Raw genomic sequence first — 26,246 nt, 5'->3', positions numbered from 1 at the left:
TGGAAACAGCCTTTCTTAAACACCTTGCTGACAGTCATGGGATAACTCGTGTCTGCACTTACATTAATTTAATTTTAAACACCTTGCTGACCAAAGTAGCCAGCCACACGGGCAAATTCTGGCTTGAAATAGCTGGTCAGCAAGTTAAAGTGCTTTAAGTAAAGTCCAAGAAATAGACTTGACTGTTACTATCTTAATTGGAGAGGTGCTGGGCCAGGGGCACTGTCTCCATCTCCTGCATATCCCCGGCTGGGCCACAGAATGCATTTCCCCAGGAGCTGCAGAAGGGAACAGAATGCCAGGCCGTTGGACAGGGGCCCTGGGCAGGTGCTCCTCACTGAAAGGCCCACGAGGTTGGAGGTGGAGCAGTGCTTCCGTTTATGATGCAGACACATTCCCCTATTGGAGCTTCTGGACTCTGGAAAGTTCAAGTTCCCCTGGCAGACGACAAACACTGAGGCAGGCAGGTGGGAAAGCCTGAGTGGCAATGGGCTGGAAACCCAGCCTCCCATCAGCTCTGTGCACCCGGGCACTTCCTGTCTACCAGGCAGGGCCCACCTTTTTTCTTTTTTAACTTATTTTTCAATTACAGTGGACAAAATATTATATGAGTTTCAGGTGTACAACATAGTGACTAGGCATTTACATGCCCTGCGAAGTGACCACCCTGTAGGACAGGGCTGGTCTTCAGCACACCCCACCACAGTGAGTGCCTCGGTGGCTGCGGCACAAGGTGTGCTCTGCCCGCAGCACAGCAATCCTGCTGGAGGCGGGACAGGCAGACACTGTCTCTGGGAGGTGACTTCCTGTCACTCCAAACCCTTCTGTGGAGGGCAGCAGAGTAGACCTCAGCAATGCTGTGTGCAGCCCTCACACTTGCCCAAGTCCCCTTGTCCTCTCATACCCAGCACTCCAGACCCAATACTGAGTCACAAGCCCGGCCAGTGGGATGAAGTATGAATTAAATAATAAATATTCTCTTACATCCCCAGGTTAATTCTTTAGTCACTACTTTATGTCACTTCAGACTCCAATCTTAGTCTTTAAAGGGAGTCAGTAAAGAAGCTTTTCTTAGAATTAAGTTATCGTTATTTGCTATCTACAGAAAGAACGCTTAAAGATATAAAGGTGAAATTTAAAAGGGGCACGTAGTCAAAGTAAGGACAGTTAGGCCGCTTACTCTGATGTCTAGAAGAGCATGGTCCCCATTTCTTTCCCTGAAAAATATAATCACGACCTTTCAAAATTATTTCCTGGGGGCCACTTTGCTCAAAGTGACAAGCCCGCCAAGACAACATTATCTCCAGATACATTCTTACCTGGCCAGTGTTGAGATGGTGGTTGAATCATTCTCACCACACAATCAGTCAGAAAAATAAAACCAGGGCAACAATGATTTCAATGTTTGTGCTTGACTTTCTAACCAAAACATTAACTCAGGCTCACCTGTCCCCTGACCTCCTCACCAACCTGAGAAGCAGAACCATTTAGAATAACTAGTAAGGCAGAGCCAAGAGGAAAATTCAACCTCTGCACCTATTTTAGAGGTAACTCTGACTGCCCAAGAACCCTGTTACTGGTAAATTCCTTAAGATTACATTCGTACTTGTGGTTCTCATTCCAGTTTAAAAAGCACAGAGAGTTGGTTCAAGACTGTGTAGGAAGATCTGAACTTACCTCCTCCCAGACACGACACATTACAGCTACATATGGAACAATTTGCTCTGAAAACCAGCTGAACCTCCTTCAAGGAAAGGATAAAAGGGCCACATCAAGTCCTGTACCAGAGGCAGAAGACCCAGTCTCGCTAAGACCCCACTCCTGGCGTGGTGACTCACAGTCAGGAGACAGCCCACAAATATGGAGCTTCTGCCTGTGGAGCAAGGGTTTGTGCCCCATATCAAGCACCCCAACCCTTGGAACCTGCACGGGAGAGATGAGCCCTTAAACTATTTGGCTTTGAAACAACAGGCTTTTGCATCCAGGAGAGCCATAACTGCTGTAACTAACACACTCACCTGCCCTGGGACCCAGTACAAGAGCAGTGGTTTCAAAAGAATCTATGCCATATGTGAAAGAGAACCGCTTACTGATTTTAAAGCACCTGCTGGAGGGCAGGAGGCCACTGGGACCCTCTCTGGGAACAAAGGCGCTGGCGGGAGGCATTTTGTCTCCTCCCTCTACTTTTATAGTGTTGGCAGGCACCATTTTTGCCTTCTGCCTCTAACCTGCTAACACCAGTGCGCAAACCTGGCACCTGTACCACTCCCAGCTAGCCCGCACAGCCCACACGAGGGACATCTGGCCCTGAGGCACCTGGCTCTTGTAGCCAGGAGGAATTGTGTTTCTGGACCCCTTGGATCTGAAACAATTACAGAGTTCTTGGCAGGCTGCCACCCACAGGGCACGGCACAGGCAGCAGACTGAAATATACCCCCAGTCTCCCTGTGAAAAAGGCCCATTTACTTGTCCTGCAACTTCAGCCCGAGAGGAAGGTTCAGATGGACGACGCACTTAGAGGCTAAGGAAGTGCTCACGCAGAGCACAGGTCAGGGGAAGCCACCTTTGTGCTCTCCCCTGGACGAGCTACAGCTTGCCAGGACCACCCAGAAAGGAGTTCAAGCACTTGTCTGGAGCCCTGAATTTTTTCCGACTATTACCGAGGAAGACACCTCTAACTCATCTGGTCTGGAAGCCAGCAGGGCTTACCACTGCAGTCCCACAGGACTGTATATATTTGCATACTATGAAAGCTGCTACCTGAGGGTCTAGATTCCAATCAGCCTGAAACTACGCAATGACAGATCCCACTCTCTGCAACACTTACAGGTCTTGGCAGCCCCTCAACAACTAGGACCTATCAAGAATAAGCCAGAATGGTTAGGCAATCCCAGGTTCAGGGGACAACCCAGAGTCAGGGAAGGGTGAAACAATAAGGTTCATCTCCTACACACGGCCATACCTTCAAGACTGGGGGAGAGAGCTGTTTCACCTAATATAATAACATATAAGACAGGTAAGCAAAAGAGGACACAAAGGAATATGTTCCAGATAAAAGGGAACAATAAAACCCCAGTAAAAAACACAATAAAACGAAAATAAATAACTTATCTGATTAAGATTTTAATGTAATGATCACAAAGATGCTTACCAAACTTGGGAGAAAAATGTGCAAACACAGCACAAACTTCAACAAAAAGAAAATACATGTAGCAAACAGGTCAGCTCTGAAGGATAAAAAATTAAGCTAAAAAATACAGTGAGGGGTGCAACAGTAGACTAGACGAAGCAGAAGAGAACCAGTGACCTAGAAAACAGGGCAGAAGAACTCACCACAACAGAGCGGCAAAAAAAAAAAGGAATTTTAAAAATGGAAGATGACACAGGGGGCCTATCAGAAAACATCATGCCCTGGCCCATGTGGGTCAGTGGTTGGAGGCATCGGCCTGCGTACTGAAGGGTCGTGGGATCGATTCCTGGTCAATGGCATGTACCTAGGTTGTGGATTTGTTCCACGCCCCCAGTTGGGGCATGTGTGGGAGGCAACCAGTCAATGTATCTTTCACATCAATGGTTTTCTCTCCCCCCCTTCACCACGCTCTCTGAAAAGCAATGGAAAAAATATCCTTGGGTGAGAATTATCAAATAGTAACAAAAAAGTAGAAAACATCAAGTGAAATAATATTCATATTATAGGAGTCCCAGTTGGAGAAGAGAGAGAGAAAGGGTCAGAAAACTTATTTGAAGAAATAATGGCTGAAAACTTCCCCAAATTGGGGAAGCAAACATGACATGCAGATCAAATAAGTCAGAGAATATGAAACAAAATGAAACCAAAGAGACCAACAAGATACAGAATTAAATGTCTGAAGTTGACAACAATGGGAGAATCTTAAAAGCTGACAGAGAAAAACAACTTATTAAGTATAAGGGAGCCCCTATAGGACTATCAGCAGATTTCTCAGCAAAAACTTTGCAGGTCAGAAGGAAGTGACGTGATTGATTCAAAGCACTGAGAGAGAAAATACCCTTCCAACCAAGAATACTCTGCCTGGCAAGGTTACCATTCAAAATTGGAGACAGAGGGTTCCAGAGAAAAAAAAGCAAAAGGAGCCCGGCCAGGCGTGGCTCAGAGGTTGAGCGTCAATCTAGGATCCAGGCGATTGGGGTTCGATTCCTGGTCAGGGCACATGCCCGGGTTGCGGGCTCAATCCCCAATGACTCTCTTATCATTGATGTTTCTGTCAGTCTGTCTCTCTCCTTTCCTCTCTCTGAAATCAATAAAGATATATTTTTTAAAAAAACACAAAAAAACTAAAGGAGGTCATCAAAACTAACTCAGCCTTACAGGAAATGTAAATTTTAAGCAGAAAAGAAAGGGCACTAATTAGTAACAAGAAAACTCACAGTAAAAAATGTCACAGATAAAAGTATACTGTGAAGATATATAAATAACTTATAAAGCTAATATGAAGGTTAAATGGCAAGAGCAGTAAAAATAACTAAAACTGTAATAATTAGTTAATAAATACACAAAATAAAGACGTAAAATGTGACATCAAAAACAAAATGTGAAAGAGATAAAAATGTAGATATTTAGAATGAGTTCAAACCTACTTTCCTAACAACTTAAAATAGACTGTTATATATATAGGCTGTTAAACGTAAGCCCCATGGTAACAACAAAGCAAAAGCCTATAGGTGAAACAAAAAAAGATACTGAAGAAGGAAACTAAGCGCAACACTATAAAAGCTCATCAAGCCACAAATGAAGGAGAAAGAAAAACAAAGGAAAGAGAGGAACTACAAAACAGCCAGAAAGCAATGAGCAAACTGGCAATAAATACATATCATTATCACCAATTACTTTAAATATAATTGGAATAAATTTCCAATCAAAAGACACAGAGTAGCTGAAAGTAAAGTATTAAGACCCAATATATGCTGCCTATAAGAGATTCACTTCAGCTGTAAGGATATACACAGACTGAAAGTGAAGGTATGGAAAAAGATGCTTCATGCAAATGGAAACTAAAAGCAAGCTGGAAGAGCTACATTTGTATCAGACAAAAAAAACTTTAAAACCAAGAATGTAGTAAGAGACAAAGATGTACACTACATAGTGATAAAGGGGTCAATCCACCAAGGAAATATAACATTTGCAAATATTTATTCACCCAATGTAGAAGCACCTAAGTAGACACCTAAAGAAAAAAGAACAATACAATAATAGTAGGGGAATTTAAAACCACACTTAAGTGACTGGATAGATCATCAAGATAGAAAATCAGTTTTGAAAATACCTACCTTAAATGACACATTAAAGCAGATGAACTTAGTAGATATTTACAGAACATTCTAACCAGAATACGTATTCTTCTCAGAAGAATGGGACATTTTCCAGGATAGATCATATATTATGCCACACAACAAGCCTTAATAAACTTAAGAAGACTGAAATCATATCAAGCATCTTTTCCAACCACAATGGTATAAAACTAGAAAGCAATTTCAAGAAAACTGAAATAATAAAAAATATGTGAAGATTAAACAACATGCTGCTGAACCAATGCGTCAACAAGAAACAAAGGTGAAATTAGAAATACCTTGAGACAAAAGGAAATTCAAATGTAACACACCAAAATCTATGAAATACAGCAAAAGCAGCACTAAAGAGGAATTTTATAATCCATACAGGCCTACCTGAGGAAGCAAAAAAAATCTCAAATAAACAGTGTAACTTTACACCTAAAGAAACTGGAAAAAGAAAAACAAAGTAGAAGAAAGGAAATAAAGATCAGAGTGGAAATAAAGACAAAAAAATTCAATGAAACTAAGAGCTGCTTCTTTAAAAAAAAAAAATTACAAACCTTTTTCTAGACTAACTAAAGAGAGAGAGAAATAAAATCACAAGAGTTACAACTGATATCAAAGAAATACAAAGAATCATAAAATGCCACTATGACCAATTATACACCAACAAAGTGGACAACTATAAAGAAAAATGCTAAATACCTAAAAACATACATTTTCAAGACTGAATCATGAAAAACAGAAAATCTGAACAGACTAATTACTAGTAAGGAGATTGAATCCTAACCAAAAAAAAATATCCAGGAAGAGATCCAAGATGGTGTTAGAGTAGGTGGAAGCTACACTCATCTTAAATAATGAACTGAAGACTAGATGAAGAGAACTCTTATAACCAAGGACTTACAGAAGAAGCCACATTGAGACTGGTAGAAGGGTGAAGACAAAAATGGGCTGGCCCCATTCCCATGGGTGGTAGCTGAGGTTCTGGAGGGATATCTCAGGAGCAGGAGTTTCCCTGAGAAGCATGCAGTCTCAACTCCATGCCGGGTTCCCCAGACTATAGAGCCAGAGCCAGGAAGAGGCACCAGCATAACCTCTAGCTGTGAAAAGCATGGGGTTTCTGTCCTTCAGGGAGAGACAGGAGGTCACCAGAGACACAAACACCCTCTAAAAGGGCAATGCACAAAATCGCATTCACAGGCATTCCTCCTAAGCTCTGGTGGAGGGAGAGGCAAAGCAGACTTGAGTCCCATGAGGCGAGACTGGACTTTGTAGCTCTGGGGAGAGAGCTGAACGAACAGCCACCAGAAGAGTTCCCTGGGAAGAGTTCCTCTCCCACACTGCAGACTCCATTTTCTTGGGTGGAACACTCTCCTCCACATGGCATCAGCCACATGGAATGCAACAGCCCCACTCTCTGGACTCCACATTGCCCCACCCTGAGGAGCTTGCAACCTGCTGAGTAGTCAACTGCATGGGCTGGGTATAGAGGTCTGGGCAGACTCAGGGAGTGTCAGTGACTGACTTCTGTGGGTTTGAGGCAGGGGCCATTCACTCCACTTTCCCATGAACATGACTGGTACTTACCCTCATGGGAGATCGACTAGCCCCACTCTCTGGGCTCCTAGTGGCCTCACCCCCCCAGATTCCTGGTGGCTCTGCCCTGCCTAGATCTGGGCAGGATCTAGACAGAGTAACTTCTGTGGCTCTGGCAAGCAGGCCATTCCCCTCACCTTCCCCAGCCTGATCAGCATCTCTCAGACACAAGAAATCCAGTGGCACCATCCTCCCACCCCACAACAGCTGCTTCTAGCTCAGTATCCACCCAGCACAAATTGTGACATGCTGAGTGTATGGCTCTAGGATATGGGCCATTTTTCCCTTGCACACGCAACTGGAGCAGAGCATTCCATTCGCATGGCCAAATCTTGGTCTCTTTGCACCTGAAAAACTCTGTTGACCTCACCCCGATGACTCTAAGACCTTGCCCCAACACAAAGGTGTGCAGCACCCAGCAGGTGGCAGCTGGATATTGCATACTCTAGGACATTTGCTGAGTGGCCTCAGACCCAGCACTGGAACCAAGTTTGATCCTGAATCAATCTGGGGAACACCATTCACCTCTACCTGGTAACTCACTGAGAACCTAACTCATGCAACTCAAGTAGTACCAGAGGCTCCTTCAGTGTCTAAGCTTAACAGGTAGCTATAGGCAGAGGCAGGTGGAGGTGAATCTCAGGGTGCCTTAAGTCTTCTGATGACCTGCCCTCAGGCCCTGAGCTGATAAAAGCCAGCCTTGGTGCAAAACTTGGTCCTTCCTGCACACATTCAGGCCAAGCAGAGGCCACAAAAAACTAAATCATTTGTAGCTCCAAAAACATTGCCCATGGCTAGTCACAGGTGGCATATAACATTGGCCTGCACTACAGTCCCTCCCAAGACGCCCCAGACCCAGTGGCCAACACACCCAGTGGCCAGCTTCAGATGTCAACAGAACAGGATCCAATTAGCTTCACAAGTGACAAATCCAAAGGGAGGTCTCTGCAGGAAACAGACCCTGCTGAGGTGAATTCTGCTTCATGTAATCAGTACCTGCACAGCACGTCATAACTGTGGTCAAGGCTGATCCTCGCAGTCATCCAGACTCAGGGCTGACACCACACATGAATAAGCCAATAGCAATCAAGACTCAATTACAATAGGAGAGCGCACATAACCCACACAAGGGAAATTCCTGGAGCATCCAGCTAAGGTGATCAAGAAAACTGCACCACTAGACCCACAGGATACCTACTAAGGTCACCCTCCGAAGACTAACATATAGAAACAAACACAAAGATGCAGCTACATTGAGGAAACAAAGAAGCATGCCACAAATGAAAGTACAGGAGAAATCACCAGAAAAAGAGCTAAATAAAATGTAGGTAAGCAATTTATCAGGTATAGAATAATAACAAATAGTTACAAGGATATTTAAGAAACTTTGTGGAACTACAACAACATGAAAAAGGACATAAACCAAAAAAAAAAAAAAACAAGTCATAAATTAGGAACACAATATATGAAATGAAGAATTATATATTCATTCTAACACTAGAAGGAGTTCATATTAATTCGTAACACTGGAAGGAATAAACAGTAAACTGGATGAAACAGAGAATCAAATCAGTAATTTGAAAGACAAAGCAGAAAAACTACCAATAAGAGCAACAACAACAAAATTTTTTAAATAAAACTAGTTTAGCCCGGCCGGGCGTGGCTCAGCAGTTGAGCATCAACCTAGGATCCAGGAGATCAAGTTTCGATTCCCACTTAGGACACATGCCAGGGCTTGATCCCCAGTCAAGGGCATGCAGGAGGCAGCCGATCAATGACTCTCTCATCACTGATGTTTCTATCTCTCTCTCTCCCCCTCTCCCTTCCTCTCTTTGAAATCAATAAAGATATATTTTAAAAGTTTAGTGAACCTCAGGGACAATACGAAGTGTATCAACATACATACCATGGTGTTAGCAGAAGGAAAAGAGAGAACGCAAAGAATCGAGAAACTATTATTAGAAATAATAACTGAAAATTCTCTAACCTGGTGAAAGAAAACGATACACAAGTCTAGGGAACACAGAAAATCCCAAACAAGATGAACCTAACAAGACTGACACCAAGACCACATCATAATTAAAATGGTAAGGTTAAAGACAGAGAGAGAATCTTAAAAGTAGCAAGAGAAAAAAAGTTAGTTACCTACTAAGGAGCTCCCATAATACTGTTAGCTCATTTCTGAACAGAAACAATTCAGGCCAGAAGGGAGTGGAATGAAATATTCAAAGTGATGAAAGAGAAGGACCTACAACAAAGACTACTTTACCCAGCAAAACTATCATTTAAAATAGAAGAAATACAGAGCATCCCAAACAAATGAAACCTAAATGAGTTTGTTATGACCAAAACAATATTAAAAGAAAGGTTAAATGGCAAAGAAAGAGAATGACAAAAAAGAAAAATAGCTAAGAATCACAGTTTAAAGAAGAAATTGGCAATAAATACGTACCTATCAATAATCATTTGAAATGTAAGTAGTGTAAACTCTTCAATCAAATGACATAGGGTAGCTGAATGGATAAGAAAACAAGACTCATCTATATGCTGTCTACAAGAGATGCATCTGAGAATGAAAAATACACACAGACTAAACACAAAGGGACAGAAAAAGGTATTTCATACAATTGGAAAGAAAAAAAAAAGCTGGGGTAGCGATACTCATATCTGACAAACTCGACTTCATTTTTATTTTTGTTTTAATTGATTTCAGAGTGAGGAAGGGAGAGGAAGAGAGAGAGACAGAAACATTGATGAGAGAGAAACACCAACTGGCTGCCTCAAGCATGCCCCATACTAAGGATCAAGCCCACAACCAGGATGTGCCCTGAACGAGAATAGACTGGCAACCGCCAGATGCATGGGACAACACTCAACCAACTGAGCCAAACCAGCATGGCTAACAATACAAACTTTAAAACAAAGGCTATAGTAAGACATGAAGAAGGACATTACATAATGATAAAGGGAGCAATCCAACAGGAGGATATAGTCCTTGTAAACACTTATGAATGCAACATAGAACTTAAATATTTAAAGCAAATCTTGATGGACGTAAAAGGACATACAGTTATTCTAGGGAATTTTAACACCCCACTGATTTCAACGGCTAGCTCTGCCCAAACAGGAAATCCACAAGGAAATGGAGGCTTTAAATGGCACTGTAGATCAGATGGATTTAACTGGTATCTCCTGAGTATTTCGCCCCAAAGCAGCAGAGTATACATTCTTTCCAAGTGATCACGGGATGTTTTCTAGCATAGATTACATGTTAGTACACAAAACAAGTGTCAATAAGTTTAAGAACATTGAAATCATACCAAGCATCTTCTCTGACTGTAACAGTATAAAGTAGAAATCAGCCTGGCTGGAGTGGCTCAAGAGTTGAGCAGCAACCTAGGATCCAGAACGTGGTTTGATTCTTGGTCAGGGCACATGACCGGGTTGCAGGCTTGATCCCCAGTAGGGGGGGAGTGCAGGAGGCAACCAACCAATGACTCTCTCATCACTGATGTTTCTATCTCCCTCCCTCTCTCTGAAGTCAATAAAGATATATTTTTTAAAAAACGTAGAAATCAATCAAAAGAAAAATACTGAAAAACACAAAGACATGGAGGCTAAATAACATGTTACTAAACCATGAATGGGTTAACAAAAAGAGGTCAAAAAAGGAATCTAACGATAAGTTGAAATAATGAAAATTAGAATAAAACAACCTAAAAACTATGGGACTTAGTGAAAGCAGTCATAAGAGGGCAATTCATAGCATTACAAGCTTACCTCAAGAAACAAGAAAAATTCCATACAAACAATCTAACTTTACCTGTCAAAGAACAAGAAAAACAACAACAGGCAAAGTGAGTAGAAGACAGGAAATAATAAAGATCAGAGCAGAAATAAACAAAATAGAGTTTAAAATAACAATACAAAAGATCAATGAAACCAAGAGCTGGTTCTTTGAAAAGATGGAAACAAGATTGCCCTAGCTAGTGTAGATTTCGTCCTGTGCACCAAAGGGTTGCAGGTTCGATTACCAGTCAGGGTACATGCCTGGGCTGCTGACTCAATCACCACGTTGGGGGGTCGTGCAGAAGGCAGCTTATCAACTTTCAATACTATTCAGCTCTCACATCAATGTTTCTCTTCCTCTCCCTCTCTCCCTTTCTCCCTCTCTCTAAAAAACAAAAAAAAAATTTTTTCAAAAGAGATAAATAAGAATAACAAACCTATAACCAGACTCAAGAAAAAAGAGGATCCAAATAAATAAAATTAGATATAAAAGAGGAGAAGTAAAAACTAACTCCAAAGAAATACAAAGGATTGTAAGAAAACAATATGAAAAACTATATGCCAACAAATTGGACAAACTGGAAATGGATAAATTCCTAGAAACATACAATGTTACAAGACTAAATCAAGGAGAAACAGAAAATCTGGATATAGTGATTACTGCTAACAAATAGTATCAGTAATCAAAAACCTCCCAACCAACAAGAGTCCTAGACCAGATAGCTTCACAGGCAAATCTTACTGAACTTCCAAAGAACTAACACCTACCCCTCTCAAACTATTTGAAGAAATTCAAGAAGAGAAAAGGCTCACAGATTCTTTTTACAAGACCAGCATTATCCTGATTCCAAAACCAGATAAAGATACTACAAAGAAAGAAAATTACAGGCCAATATCCCTGATGAACATAGATAATAAGATCCTCAACAAAATATTAGCAAATTGGGTCCAGCAATACATTAGGAACATGCAACTGGATAAAGTGGGATTTATTCCAGGGACGCAAAGCTGGTACAAATACAAAACCCTAAAGACCACTAAAAACTGTTAGAATAAATAAATTTTGTAAAGCTGCAGGGAACAAGCCATTTACAATTGCAATAAAAGAATAAAATACCTAGGAACAAATTTAATCAAGGAGGTGAAAGACATACTCTGAAAACTGTAAGACAATGATGAAACTGAAGACACAAGTAAATGGAACGACTTTCCATGTTCATGAACTGGAAGAATTCATAGTGTTAAAGTAGCCATATTATCCATAACACACTACATTCAATGTAATCTCTATCAAAATTTCAATGACATTTATCGCAGAAATAAAACAATCCTAAATTTTATGGAACCACAAAAGATCACAAGTAGCCAAAGCAATCTTTAAAAGAACAAAGCTGGAGGCATCATGCTCCCTGATATCAAACTATACTACAAGGCTATAGTAATCAAAACAGTACGGCACTGGCATAGAAACAGACACACAAATAAATGGAACAGAATAGAGGCAAGAAATAAACTCAAGAATATATGGTCAATCAATTTAGGACAAAGGAGGCAAGAATATACAAGGAAAAACAGACAATCTCTTCAATAAATGGTGTTGGGAAAACTAAAGAGCAACATGCAAAAAAAAAAAAAAAAATGAAGCAAGAAAAAGAAACTGGACCACTATCTAACACCACAGACAAAAATCAACTCAAAATGGACTGAAGACTTCAACAAAAACCTGAATCCTTAAAACTCATAGAAGAAAACATAAGAAAACATAGGCAGTAATCTCTCTGACATTGGTCTTGGCAATGATTTCTTGGATCTGACTCCAAAATCGATGGCAACTAAAGCAAAAATAAATAAAATAAGACTTCAAACTAAAAAGCTTCTATAGCAAATGAATCCATCAATAAAATGAAAAGGTTCCCAACTAAATGGGAGTTACTTGGAAATCATATCTCTGATAGGGGATTAAATACAAAATATATAAAGAATTCATACAACTCAGTACAACTGACTAAAAAATGTGCTGAGTATAAGAATAAGTATTTTTCAAAAGAAGACATACAGATGGCCAGCAGGGAACTGAAAATATGCTCAATGTCACTAATCATCAGGGGAGTGAAAATCAAAGGCACAATGAGGTGTACCTCATACATGTCAGAATGGCTATTCTCAAAAAGACCGGTAAGTGTTGGGGAGGGTGTGGAGGATGGTTGTGCACTGTTGATGGAAAAGTAAATCGGAGCAGCCACTGTGGAAAATAGTATGGAGTTGCTCCCAAAATTAAAAGTAGAACTACTATGTGATTAAGCAATTTCACATCTGGGTATTTATCCTAAAACAATGAAAAACACTAATTAAAAGATATATGCACCCCTATGTTCACTGCAGCATTATTTCCAATAGCCAAGATATGAAAACAATGGATGAATATAAATAGAAGTTGTAGTACATATATATAATGCAATACTACTCAGCCATAAGAAAGGATGAAATCTCGCCATCTGTGACAACATGAATGGACTCTGAGGGTATTATGCTAAGTGAAATAAGTCAGGCAGAGAAAAGTAAATACTGTGTGATTTCACTTATATGTGGATTCTAAAACACAAAATAAAAATCATACATACAGAGAACAGACTGATGTCTATCAGACGGGAAGGGGGTTGAGGGTTGGGCATAATGGGTGCAGGGGGTCAACTGCACATGGTACGGATGTTAACTAGACTCACTGTGGTGATCACTCTGTAGTGTACATAAATACTGAATTAAGTTGTGCACCTAAAACTGATAAAATATTATATGCCAAGTTTATCTAAATTTTTAAAAATTACAAAGAACATTTAAAGTATCAAAGGGAATTCTCTAATTCTCACACTTAAAGGTATCGTGTGTGTAAGCCACTGCCTTATAGGGAAGTAATCTAATTGATTCACTTTTCACAGATAAGTAAATATTATTCTCTAAAGAAAATAAATGCTGGTGGACAGATGACTATTTTTTTTTTTTTTGACAAACATAAAGCCTGCAGTGGGTTATTTCCATTTTTTTAAGCTTCAATTAAAATCTCAAATTATGCCAGTCATATTAAAGGCAGAAATTCTGACTCTCATCCCATGGAATTTTACAAGCAGCATAATTTCACCACCAAATCATGGCAAAAGTGATTTAAGGCACAAATAGAAATATTTTATAATTAACTGAATCTGTTAAAAATACAATTTCTATTCCAGTAAAAGCTGAAGTTAATAGTTTTCCTGACTACATATAAACTACCAGTTAAAGACAAGGAAATAAATAAACACATTTTGATTGAAGAAAAAAAAAATTACATAAACTTTAATGAATGTTATCATTTTTCTTTTGTAAACTTCTAAGACCCAACTGTTACTCCAGAAACAAAGTTTTCCAAATACAGTCAAAGAAAAAGTCCTAGTACCTAAAGCTCAACTGTTTAAGAGAGAGAGGAAAACTGCAAAAGAACTACCAAAACAAAGGGTGAGGAGAAATCTTCTTTGCAATCTGATTTAAATAAAGTTTCCACCATAGGACACAATTCTTCACTTCCTGGCACATTACCTAGACAGAATTCTGAAATCTTCCTGATGTATTTTGGTGATAAAAGCAAATAAATGGCTCAACATGGCATCACAGACCACAACTTATCGTACTTAACATATGGTACTCGGTTTTATGCCCTCTAAAATCTTTCCTTGTTTTGGAAATAATTCTCTTAGAATAACTGATATAGGCTAGAAACTACCTGACCACCTTGCAAAAGTTAAGATACAGGCTGAAACTCACTTGCATGTAATTAAATTGCAGGAATTTAGAAATGCACAGGGTTTAGAAAAGAAGGATTTCAACAGACCTAGACCCTCTCTTCTACCAATGTTCTGACTACTTGGGTATTACTCAAATGGGGAAAAACAAAAACATTTATAAAGACATTGGCTTAGATCACCATAGTTTGTAAGAATCAAACTCATAGAGACTTTAGAGGAAGAACTTTTAACATAGGATCTTTGGTTGGGCTTCACAAAGACCCCTGAGAAAATAAATTTCAATAAATCCACCCATACATCCACACACACATACATACATACACACACACATGATCTTTCCCCCTGGAGAGAATCCACAGCTTTCATCTGAAATAGTTCTTGACAGCCCTGGCCAGGTGGCTCAGTTGGTTGAAGCATCATCCTGATACATGAGGGTTGTGGGTTGGATGCCCCGTCAGGGCACATACAAGAATCAACCAGTGAATGTATACAGAAGTAGAACAACAAATCAATGTTTCTCTCTCCCTCTTTCTTCTTTCCTCTCTCTCTCTCTAAAATAATCAATTAAAAAAATTTTTAAAAGAAAAACAATTCTTGACAACTAAACTACAGAAAAATCATCATTCACAACTGCCTAAAATCTGACTGAATGGAAATCCTACAATTAAGGAATTAAAGAAGAAGCCACACCAAGACTGGTAAGAGGGGTGAAGATATGGAACAGGCTGGTCAGAGACCCAAATGCAGCGAATAAAAATTGGGAGGGATATCGCAGTTCCACAGGTCCCCACCTAAAGAGTAAAGGGTCCCAGGCATCACACCAGACCCCCCAGCCCAGGGTTCCAGTGCCAGAAGTCCCCATAACTTCTGGCTGTAAAAACCAGTGGGAAGTGTGGCTGAGTGAGACAGAGGATTCAGGAGTCCCAGGCAGTTACTTCTAAAGGGACCAGGGACGGACTAATTCAGACTCACAGCCCCTGAGCTCCAGCACTGAGAGGCAATAGCTTGAAAGGAACCAGGGACATATGGGGAGGAACTGAGTTGTCTGGCATCAGGGTGAGAGTTGGAGGGGCAGCTTTCTCCCAGACTGAAGTGCTGGCAGAGGCCACTATTCCTTTTTTGAGAACACCCCCATAGAACTGGCAGGCAGGTTCTATATCAGGTTCTATAGCCATCAACCTGGCTAGCACTGTTTGCTCCTCTTTGGAGATTCCCTAAGACCCCACCCTGCCCCACTTTCAGGCCCACCCAAGCTGTTTCCAGTGGCTTTTCTTTATGAATGGCCTGTCTTGGCTCATGCTTCAGATATTCCTAAACTCTCTCAACCAGCCTCCTATCTCTTGGTAAGAGACAGGCCCAGCAGTAGCAGCAGCCATTCTTGGCTCACAGGTTTGACTCACCTGAGCACCTCCAAGCCCAGCATAAGTAGCAGCCACCTGCAGATCACTTTGTAGCTCATGCTGGATGACCCCAGGCAGAACACAGGTGACGGCTGACCTTGGCCTACACCTCCAGAGAGGCCTCAGAGCCAATGCACCCAGTGCACAGCTTAACACCATGTTAAAGTACCACCCAACCACCTCCACCAGTGACATGCTCAAGGGGCAGACTAAGCGGGCACCAGAGCCTTGCTGAATTAAGTCATGCTCTGTAGGTGGGCCCCTGCACAGCTGATTCTCCACCATGGTCTGAGGTCTGAGGTCTGAGGTCTGAGGTCAGAGGTGTATGGTTGCAGCCGGTCCTTGCAGCTGATCAGCTCAGAGGTAAAGGCCTCCCACTGACACGCCAACAGCAATCCAGGCTCAACTACAAGAGGAGAGTGTACACAGCCCACACAGAAGGCACACCTTATGAGCTCAGCTTGGGTGATCAGCTAGGCTGTGTCACTGGGCCCTACAGAACATCTATAATAAGCCTCTCTACCACGACAGAGATATAGAAGCTCTATCTAATACATAGAAACAAACACAGGGTGACTGCCAAAATGAGAAGACAAACATGTTCCAAAAGAAACAACAGAACAAAACTCCAAAAAAATAACTAAAACAACAGCGACAAGCAATTTTCTAGATGCAGAGTTCAAAACACTGGTTATAAGGATGCTCAATGAACTTAGTGAGAACTTCAACAGCACAAAAAAGGACCAGTCAGAAATGATAAACTAACTGAAATGAAGGATAATTTACAGGGAATCAACAGTACAGTAAATGAAGCCATGAAGCAAATCAGTGACTTGGAATATAAGGAAAAAGCACCCAATCAGGACAGCAAAAGGAAAAAAGAATCCAAAAAAATGAGGATACTGTAATAGCCTTGGGAAAACTTCAAACATACCAACATTCGCATCATGGGGATACCGAAAGGAGAACAGAGAGAGCAAAAAAAAGTCAAAACCAATTTGTAAAACTAATGACAGCAAACTTTCCCTAAGTAGTAAAAGAAATAGACTTACAAGTCCAAGAAGCACAGAGACTCCCAAACAAGAGGAACCCAAGGAGGCCCACACCAAAACACGTAAGGAAAATGCTAAAGCTTAAAAACAAAAAAATCTTAAAAGCAGTAAGAGAAAAGCAGTTAGTTACCTACAAGGGAGCTCCCATAAGATTGTAACCTGATTTCTCAACAGAAACTTTGCAGCCCAGAAGGGAGTGGTAAGAAATATTCAAAGTGATGAAAAGCAAGGACCTATAACCAAAGTTATTCTACCCACCAAAGCTATTATTTAGAATCAAAGGACATATAATGAGCTTCCTAGACAAGAAAAATCTAAAAGAGTTCATCACCACCAAACCAGATTATATGAAATGTTAAAGGGTATTCTTTAAGAAGAAAAAAGATTTAAAAATATGAAAAATAAAATAGCAATAAATACATATCTATCAACAATTGAATCTAAAAACCAAAATAAGCAAATGAGAGAATGGAAACAGACTCAGAGTTACATAGAATATTTTGACAATTGCTAAATGGAAGGCAGTTCGGGGGTTGGGTGCAAAAGGTGAAGAGATTAAGAAGTACAAATTAGTTGTTACAGAATAGTCATGGGGATGTAAAATACAGCATAAGGAACATAGTCAATAATATTCTTTTTTTTTTTAATCCTCACCCGAGGCTTTTTCCATTGCTTTTCAGAGAGAGTAGAAGGGGGGAGAGAGAAACACAAGAGAGAGAGAGAAACATTAATGTGAGAAAGACACATCGATTGGTTGCCTCCTGTGCCCTGGAGATCAAGCCTGCAACCAACTGGCTACGGCTAGTCAATAATATTCTAATAACTATGTATGGTGTTAAATGGGTGCGATATTTATCAGGATGATCACTTAGTAAGCTATGTAATGTCTTATCACTGGGGTGTACACCTGAAACTAATAATAATAACATATGTGAGCTGTAATTAAAAAATTAAAAAATGATTTAAAAAAAAATAGTTAATTACAAAAGAAAAAAAGTTTAAAAAACACTGCATACAAATTTTAGAGTAAAAATTTACCTTGTTGTGAAAACGTTCTTGTCTTGACAGTGCCTTATATTTTTCATACTAAGAAATTACTTAGTTAAAATAAACTTATATAAGACATAAGCCTTTTCCTAAAGCAAAATAAAAAGTACACATACCTTTTTTCCAAATCTCTTATTTTCTCTCTAAGTGGTTCAACAATCTAAAACAAAAATAATGAGTATCAGTTTTAAAGCAAAAACACAGTGCTCCACCACTTTCCCCTCACTCTGATGTTCCAGACAGGCATGACAATTCTCTTCTAGTCTGAAATTAAGTTATACCACTTCAATCACAACTCTAAAATCAAGAGAATTAACTGCACGTTGGAATTGTTACTCCACAGATGCATAAGTCTCTGAGAAAATTAACCTTTTTTCTTTCCAACCTTACAATGAACAATATTAAAGGTGGTTCAGGCTCAAAAAATAGGCAGCTCACCACCACTGGTGTCTTTTCAGGAACTAAAAATCCCCTAATTGGTGTCCACAAAAGCTTAACATCTTGTTTCCGCATGTTATCTCCAGGGGATCAGTTCCAGCACAGAAATCACAGGCTACAAGGCAATCCCCATCTATGTGTGTTAACAGCATGAGCGTGGACAGAACAAGGGCAATCCAAGGGCGTCCCCAGGAATCCAGCACCTGGCTTCAAATGAAAATGAGGAATTCCTCATTTCCTCCCAGGAGCATGTTACAATGGTCTACCCATACCTACATTTACTTGACTAAAACATAAGAAATTACTTTAAAATAGAAGGTGTATTGTCAACCAGAGGAGCTATCAGTGAGGGAGGTGTATGATTTCCCCATCTGTGCCTACAGACACCCTGAGTCCTAGCATCTGAGATGGGCCTTTTTCCTTATAGCATCTGCTCAGGTGAGTGGATGCTGGCACTGGCCTCCATCCCTTGTACAGGTAATCACTTCCCTTTCTCTAAGAAATTCTGAAAAGGCTCACCCAAAAAGTCACATAAAAATTTAAACTCCTTTTGCCTTTAAGACAGAATTTCTTTTAATAGAGCACGCCTTTATAAAGTGGACAAAGACTGACACAAAGATATATCTACAGTATATCAAGTATTCTTAAGCCTTCTATTAAATAAGGGATCAGCCCGGCTGGCATGGCTCAGTGGTTGAGCATAGACCTATGAACCAGGAGGTCAAAGTTTGATTCCTGGTCAGGACACATTCCCGGGTTGTGGGCTCGATCCCCAGTAGGAGGCATGAAGGAGGCAGCCGATCATTGACTCTCTCTCATCAGTGATGTTTGTAGCTCTCTCTCCCTCTCCCTTCCTCTGAGAGGAAAAAAAAAATCCATAAATAAGAGATCTTCTTTTAATCCTCACCAAGGACATGCTTAGAGAGAGGAAGGTGGGAGAGAGAAACATCGATGTGAGAGAGAAACATCGATCAGTTGCCTTCCGTGTGTGCCCCAACTGGGGATCGAACCCACAACACAGGTATGTGCCCTAACCAGGAATCCACCTGGCAACCTTTCGGTGCACAGGATGACACTCAACCAACTGAGCCACTCTGGCCGGGCAGGGATCATTTTTTGACAGATGTTCTCAAAATCATGGATCAGCGTCAAACTGCTACAATAAACATACCAGTACAAGCAAAGCAACAGAAGTAGATAAATATATAGAAAAAAAAAAGAAGCAAAATATGAAAGAGACCAACCTCTTCAATCTTCCTTTCAATTTTTATTTCACCATTTTCCTGGATAGACCTGTTGAGTAGAAAGCTACAAAGCTGAGATTAATTGAAAGGCTTTATGACTTTAAGAGTTATTTCTGAACAAATTTCCACAACACAAAGGCTGCAGACCACCTCCCTCTCCTTCCCAAATAGCAATCATTCGTGCCAATTCTCTCAGGAAGGGGGTGCACTAAAGGAAAATAGGTCAACCAGGGAAAGGAAATACCCTAAATCCATATTGCATGCTCACTGCTGCCTTAGTGTTGTTTCTATTAAATAAAATAATCTTGCTTTCGCATTATACCCAACAAGGGATTTCAAAGCAGGGGTGTGTCTACAGGAGTACAATCCTGACTGCTGGGCTTTCCTGGGGACTTAATGCAAAATGGAGTTTTTCCAATTAAATAAACAGAGAGCCTTTAAATGGGATGGGAACAACCCACCTAGCCACACACAGAAGCCTTTGTCAGGAGACAAACACAAGCCCTGGTGTATGGATCAGCTCAACAAGGCCCTGCCTGCAAAACCAACCCAGTATGAAAGGCCTGGTGGGGGCACAGCAGCCCTTTAGCCTTTAGCCTTTAGCCTTTAGCCTTTAGCCTCGCACAGCAGCATTAAACTTCCAAACCCAACTCAATCACCACAATCATAACCGCTTTCTTTTAGTTGTACTACCAAGGAAAACAAGGTGGAGCGAATTTTTTTTAATTAAAGCTGTACTAACAGCACCAAATTTGTTTTCACAATGGATGCTTCTTACATTTTTGCTAACTCTTTTTAACATTAACACAAGGATTTTACTTTTGTAAGTGTCCCTCCTGACCTACTAGACAACACAGATAATGCAGAGTGAGGCCAGAAGGTTCCTCAGGTGGACAGGTGGACTCAGCATCCCCGTGGTCTGCTCCCTGGAGACAGGGACCAGCTGCATTCCTCGAAATCCACAGAAGACACGGCCCAGGTGTGTGAATAGCAAAATACTCAGTTTCATTTTAAAATTAAATTCAATTAACCCATGACATCAATGGTGTATATGTAACAACTGAAGTGTGTCTACAAAACCCAACAAGACCCAAATTATTATAAACAATTACCTCATATTAACGAAGTTGCCCCAAACAGCTGTAAGGGAAAAAAGAAGAAAAAGTTAATGTTTAAGTTCATGACATTCAAGGATTTCAATAAATACAATTTTAATTTTTAACCAATGTTTTAAAGTTCACTAAGTAAACTAAATTACAGCTCATGAAAACAATATAACATATAATTTTAAAATATTAAGTCCAACTAAAAAGTAAGTGAAAACATGATCCTATATATCCCTCTAATTTTGGAATATCTCTTTCAGGGTTTGGCGTTCAATGGTGCAGAGCCAGTCACAAGATCAAAGACCGCCATACCTGAAAGAGACCAAGGGTTCGGTCCACCCACTTCCTTTAAGTGTTAACAAGAACAAAATCCAGACAAGTTAAGGAAAGGAATGACATGTGGCTTGACCTCAACTACAGTCTACCTATCAGTTCTCAGCACCTGTCCCACCTCCCTTAGGTTGCAGGGTCTGGTCTGCTGGGCTGCCTCCTTGATTACAGGGTGGGTTGCCATGTCTACAGCTGGCATTCGGCATATGTGCATGAAACAGCCTGGTCACAACAGAGAAGTTTCACCTTGGATGACTTTGAAAACAATACTGCACCAAAGAGCGACCACTTCAAGTTACTGAACAGAGGATGACATCACACAGAAACCTTCACCATGAATGCACCGTCCTGAGGTTTTGTACACACTCAGCAGTTCTGTGGTCACTCTCTAAATGCTGAACTCCTCCCAAGGGCCAGGCACTCTCAGGCGCTTCAAGGTGCAAGGGAAAGAAGGAGAGCAAATACAAACCTCCCCCACCACAGGCCTGGTGATTTTGTGAACTTGGGAAAGCCTTGAGGTTAGAGCTACTCCTAGGGATCTTCTCATTGCTATCCTCTGGTACATAGTAGGGCTTTAATTAATGTTTACTGAATAGAACTCAGTGTCCAAAATCACCCCCCCAGCAAGAAATTCCCACTGTTAAGAAAGGGACATGCTGATGCCATAAAATCATATGCTTCCTGAAAGAGAAGAGGAAACTATGCCAGAAAAGAGATTAATAAAACTACTAAGTAAAAGTGGCAAGTGAGCAAGAAATGGGAGAAATTGAAAGGAATCAGTACTATATTCACTAGTCCTCAAAAAGCAGAGACGGCTTATACCCTGTTTATACCTTTGGACCATGTGGTTTGAGCACTATCCTCACGCCCTGAGTATATACAGGAAAGGCTGCCTTCACAAATCATGGCCTTATTCATAATTGAAGACAAAAAGACAGAGGGATAAACCCAAATATCCGACAATAGGGAAGCTGCTATCTAAATTATGATGTCTGATTCAGTGAAAACAGAAAGCCATTAAACAGGACCAGAAACTACGCTGTAACATGAGGATGCAGTTATGACAGTTCCGGGGGGAAAAATATATGTCGTATGACTTCTGCTACTAAAAAATACATAGAAAAAGCCCTGGCTGATTTGGCTCAGTAGCTAGAATGTCAGCCCTCGGACTGAAGGGCCCTGGGTTCGATTCTGGCCAAGGGCCAGTACCTCAGTTACAGGTTCAATCGATGTTTCGCATTGATGTTTCTCCCTCTCTCTCTCCCTTCCACTCTCTGAAAAGCAATGGATAAATATCCTTGGGTGGGGACAAAAAAAAATACATAGAAAAAGACATGCAAAAATGCCGAAACACTGAGATTAAGTGGTATGAGTACTTGCTTATTTGTCCCTGGATTTATGTGCTTACCTTGCTTTTTTTTTAATATATCTTTATTGATTTCAGAGAGAGGAAAGGAGAGGGAGAAAGAGAGAGAAACATCAATGATGAGAGAGTCATTGATCGGCTGTAGCCCGCAACCCAGGCATGTGCCCTGACTGGGAATCGAACCCCGATCGCCTGGATCCTAGGTCGACGCTCAACCACTGAGCCACGCCCAGCCGGGCTACCTTGCTTTTTAAAAAGGAGGGAAAGGATTTTTAAACCCTTGCTAAACTCCTATTCTCAGGCTCTTCCTAGACAACTTGTGAACATGTTGGTCAATCCTCAGCTCACATAGCAAGTGATGTCACTGATACTGTCATTAGTTATTAACCATAGGAAAAGAGCAAAAGGGAGGCCAGACATTATAAGCATGGCCACCTGGGCAGCTTCACCAGGGAGCTGCAACTTCACACTCCCCAGGAAACCACCTGCCTATTCCCTGCAGATGACAGGGGGAAGGGACTCAACAACAGGAAGATGGACACATGAGCAGTAAAGTCAGGGTGATGTAGGGAAGGTGCCTGTCAGTCAAGCCTGGGAACAGAGATTATTAGGCAGAGGGGGAGGGGCCACTGCAAGCGCAAAGAAGTTTGGGAATACAGTACATAATCCCCAGACAAAGGAGTTGACCCTCTTGGCTGTCTTGTTCCTTGGGCTTTCCTCCATAGCCATGTGTTCCTAGAAGCCGCACGGCCCATGGGCCCGCGAACCCCACACACAATGGACTGACTGATGGACTGCAGCTGGGAACACAAACTGAGCTAGCCTGATGCTGGACTGGGCTGTGTAAACATGGAAATGAAACTCTGCACATGGCCCTGGACAGCGTGGCTCAGTTGGTTAGGCAGCGTCCCATGCACATGCCTAGGATGTGGGCTCAATTCCCGGAAGGGGGCGTGCAGGAGGCAGCAGATCGGTATTTCCATCCTCACATCAATGCTTTATTCTCTCTCCCTCTCCTTTCCTCTCTCTCTAAAAAAAGAAAAGAAAGAAACTCAGGGCAACAGCTTTAATCCCAGCTCTGTTGAAAGCAAAGTGGGACTCTTCTTTGGCAGGACAGAGGGAAATGGGACCTTGGAAACTCAGGTGTCTGATTCCAGAGAAATAACGCTTTCTACAGTATCTCATCCTCCCATGTGAGTCCCACAAAATTCCTTTTCTCGTGACATTGCAAGAAGCCCACTTGCAATGTGGGTACAAGGAGAGCTCCTTACCATAACACCACCACAAAAACAGAGCCCCAAAGATCAGTGACCAGTCAGGAGCTGACCAAACCACACGGGTATTTTCTCTACTGTGTATCTTAAATAGACTATCTCATTTTGGCTTGTCAAAATATTGTAGGAACCCTGGCCAGGTGGCTTAGTTGGTTGGAGCATTGTCCCATGCACCAAAAAGGCAGAAACACAAGAGATTTCCCACAATTATGGAGCCTTGACCCTGTGTTTTGTGTAAACTAGCCTGGAATGTTGCAGATTAAACATTATCTAAAATTAATGTTGCTTTAAAATCTTGCAACCTGCTTAGTTAATGTGACCCACCCTACACTTACAGTGTCTCAAAGGAATTACTAACAAATGTGATCCATAAATACTGGAACTGAACTAAATGAAATCTATTATGTAGAATACAAGCACTCAATATTAAGAAAAGTATAAAAGAAAAAAGATAATAATTCACCATTATTGACAATGGGCTTAAAACAAAATTCCCTTGCACAACTTTCAAGATATTTTAAATTATTCCAAATTTAAAATAAATTTTAAAAATACTTTGTACACAAACTGAGACACACTGGTTCTATAATTCTCATTAAGTCTGTATCTAGGCTCAATGCTTTGCTGGGAAATCTAGATCAAGAAAATCTATTACATAGCAATTTTCATGTAGAGCAAAAACTTGACTTATTTTAAGGTCTGATTAAAAATGAGTGTCCTTTTCCAATGAAGAAAAAATTAAAATGCTAAGCCAACACTTTTGTCTGTGGTAGTCTAACTTAAGTTTCTTAAATATCTCCTTGAGGTGACTCCTGTTAGAACACAAGTCCTCTCAGTCTGAAGTCTGAGGGTCTCGGTGGATCCATGGATGAGGGTCAGGAAGTGGAGGGTGGGGAGGAAGCCCTGCTCCACAGCTTTCAAACCCCAGAGTTCCAAGACCCCAAACAAACAAAGACCCACCAAACCAGAGTCCATAAAAGCTTGGACTTGTACACTAGGCAACAAAGAAAGTGCCGCCTCTTCCCCAGGGCTCCCACCAGCCTGTTTTTAAGCACCCTTATGACACAGGATGAGATAAGCCACCACTTCCACTTCCCATCCATACAGCTGACTCGGCTGCAATACACTTTAGCAAGATTTTATTGGGCATTCAGATCACCACTTTCACCCCAAGTCACAGGAAGAAGTGGGAATTAAGAAAACCACTCTCCTGCCTCTATGTGGGCACACACCTACCCAACCCAGTAAGTGTAAGGCAGCCCAGGCAGCCCGCAGGCAAGCGTGCCGGGGGCTCACCAACTTGCCATAGTGATGTTAGTGTTGACCCCATGGGGGAACCCATGGGGGACACGCCTTCTTTTTTCAGTGTTTCCTAAAATCCGTCCTCTCTCATCTACCAGTCAGCCATCCAATAAATTTGGTGCCTACGGATGCACGGAGGGTAAGACCCTGAGCAAAAAAACATCATGCTTCTGGTAAGCAACGTGCATGTGAGGTACAGGGAGGACCCCAAAAGCAGTTGCCAGAAAAGACTGATCCCAAAGGAGGCAAGGCGTGGGTGACAAGATACAGTAGGGGTCCACCTGGGACTACAGGGAAGAAACAGCTTGACCCCCCCCAGAGCAGGAAAAGGTGGGGCACTGGCCACCAGTGAGACGCTAGGGAACTTGGCCAGTTCTGAGATGCAGTCCTTCAGGACAGGGAGCAATAGCAGGCTGCACAGTGGTGACAGAGACAGTCACCCACACAAACACAGGTCTCTTTTATAAAATGGGAACACTTATTACTGAGTCACTGCCAGGGGCCACATAGCCTGTGGTATTACAGCAAAGGCTCCTAACCCACGGTGCCCTTTAGCTCGAAAAGGCTCTCAGGACCTATCAATGCCAAGAACGGGGTGGGGGTGGAGCAGTGGGGGGGGGGTGGTCTGCATTCTCCAGTCCCAACTGATAAAACCCAGGCGGCCCTCCTCATTCAGAATCCCAGGACAGGGGCCAGGGCTGTCAGTATTTTTTAAGTGTTCCAGGTGACTCTGACACCTGGGGAAGATGGAGACCCTTCCACCCTGAGGGATCTGGTGACCAGTCACAGCCACACCTTGACCTGCTGCCCACCTCTCTGTTCTTACAGTCCAGGCTCAAGCCACTGTGGTCCCAGGTAACTTCTCCAATTTGCCAAGCCTGTTCCTGCCTCGGGGCCTTTACACTCTCCCTCTCAGTTCATTCAGGCCTCTGCTCAAAAGTTACCTCATCAAAGAGATCTTCTGGCCAACCCACCTGTAGTAAACACCCCTGCACTGTGCACTCTCCCTCCCTGCCCACACTTCACCTTCCTTTCTCTTCACAGCGCTTATCCCCAGCTAACAGATCCATGTACTGTCCTATCCCCCCAACATGTAGGCTCCGGTGACAGAGATGTTCTGCTCACTGCAGCTGTCTGTGGCACTGACACACGTGCACAATAGGTGCTCATTAAACACCTACTGATACTAGGGATGAATGAAAAGCTCTCCCGG

General features: G+C 41.6%; 1 protein-coding gene across 5 annotated transcripts in view; it reads right to left on the bottom strand.

Moving 5' to 3' along the window:
• Window positions 1-26,246, bottom strand: part of UXS1 (UDP-glucuronate decarboxylase 1) — a 91,747-nt gene that overhangs the window by 53,211 nt on the left and 12,290 nt on the right. For 2 of the 5 annotated variants that reach the window (XM_081157200.1, XM_081157202.1), the window contains 3 exons: window positions 20,768-20,795; window positions 19,656-19,719; window positions 18,090-18,133 (listed from right to left, as the gene is read on the bottom strand). In XM_081157200.1, coding sequence (XP_081013326.1) covers window positions 18,090-18,133; window positions 19,656-19,719; window positions 20,768-20,795 — 136 coding nt within the window. Of the gene's footprint in view, window positions 1-12,843; window positions 12,908-18,089; window positions 18,134-19,655; window positions 19,720-20,767; window positions 20,796-26,246 lie in introns of those variants that run through there. The other 3 variants (XM_081157201.1, XM_081157203.1, XM_081157204.1) reach the window with 2 other exon arrangements.

Source organism: Miniopterus schreibersii (assembly GCF_964146895.1).
Source record: "Miniopterus schreibersii genome assembly, chromosome: 13".
Classification (NCBI taxonomy): domain Eukaryota; kingdom Metazoa; phylum Chordata; class Mammalia; order Chiroptera; family Miniopteridae; genus Miniopterus; species Miniopterus schreibersii.
The sequence above is the reverse complement of the archived record's forward strand: the minus strand, read 5'-3'. Positions and strand labels throughout refer to the sequence as shown.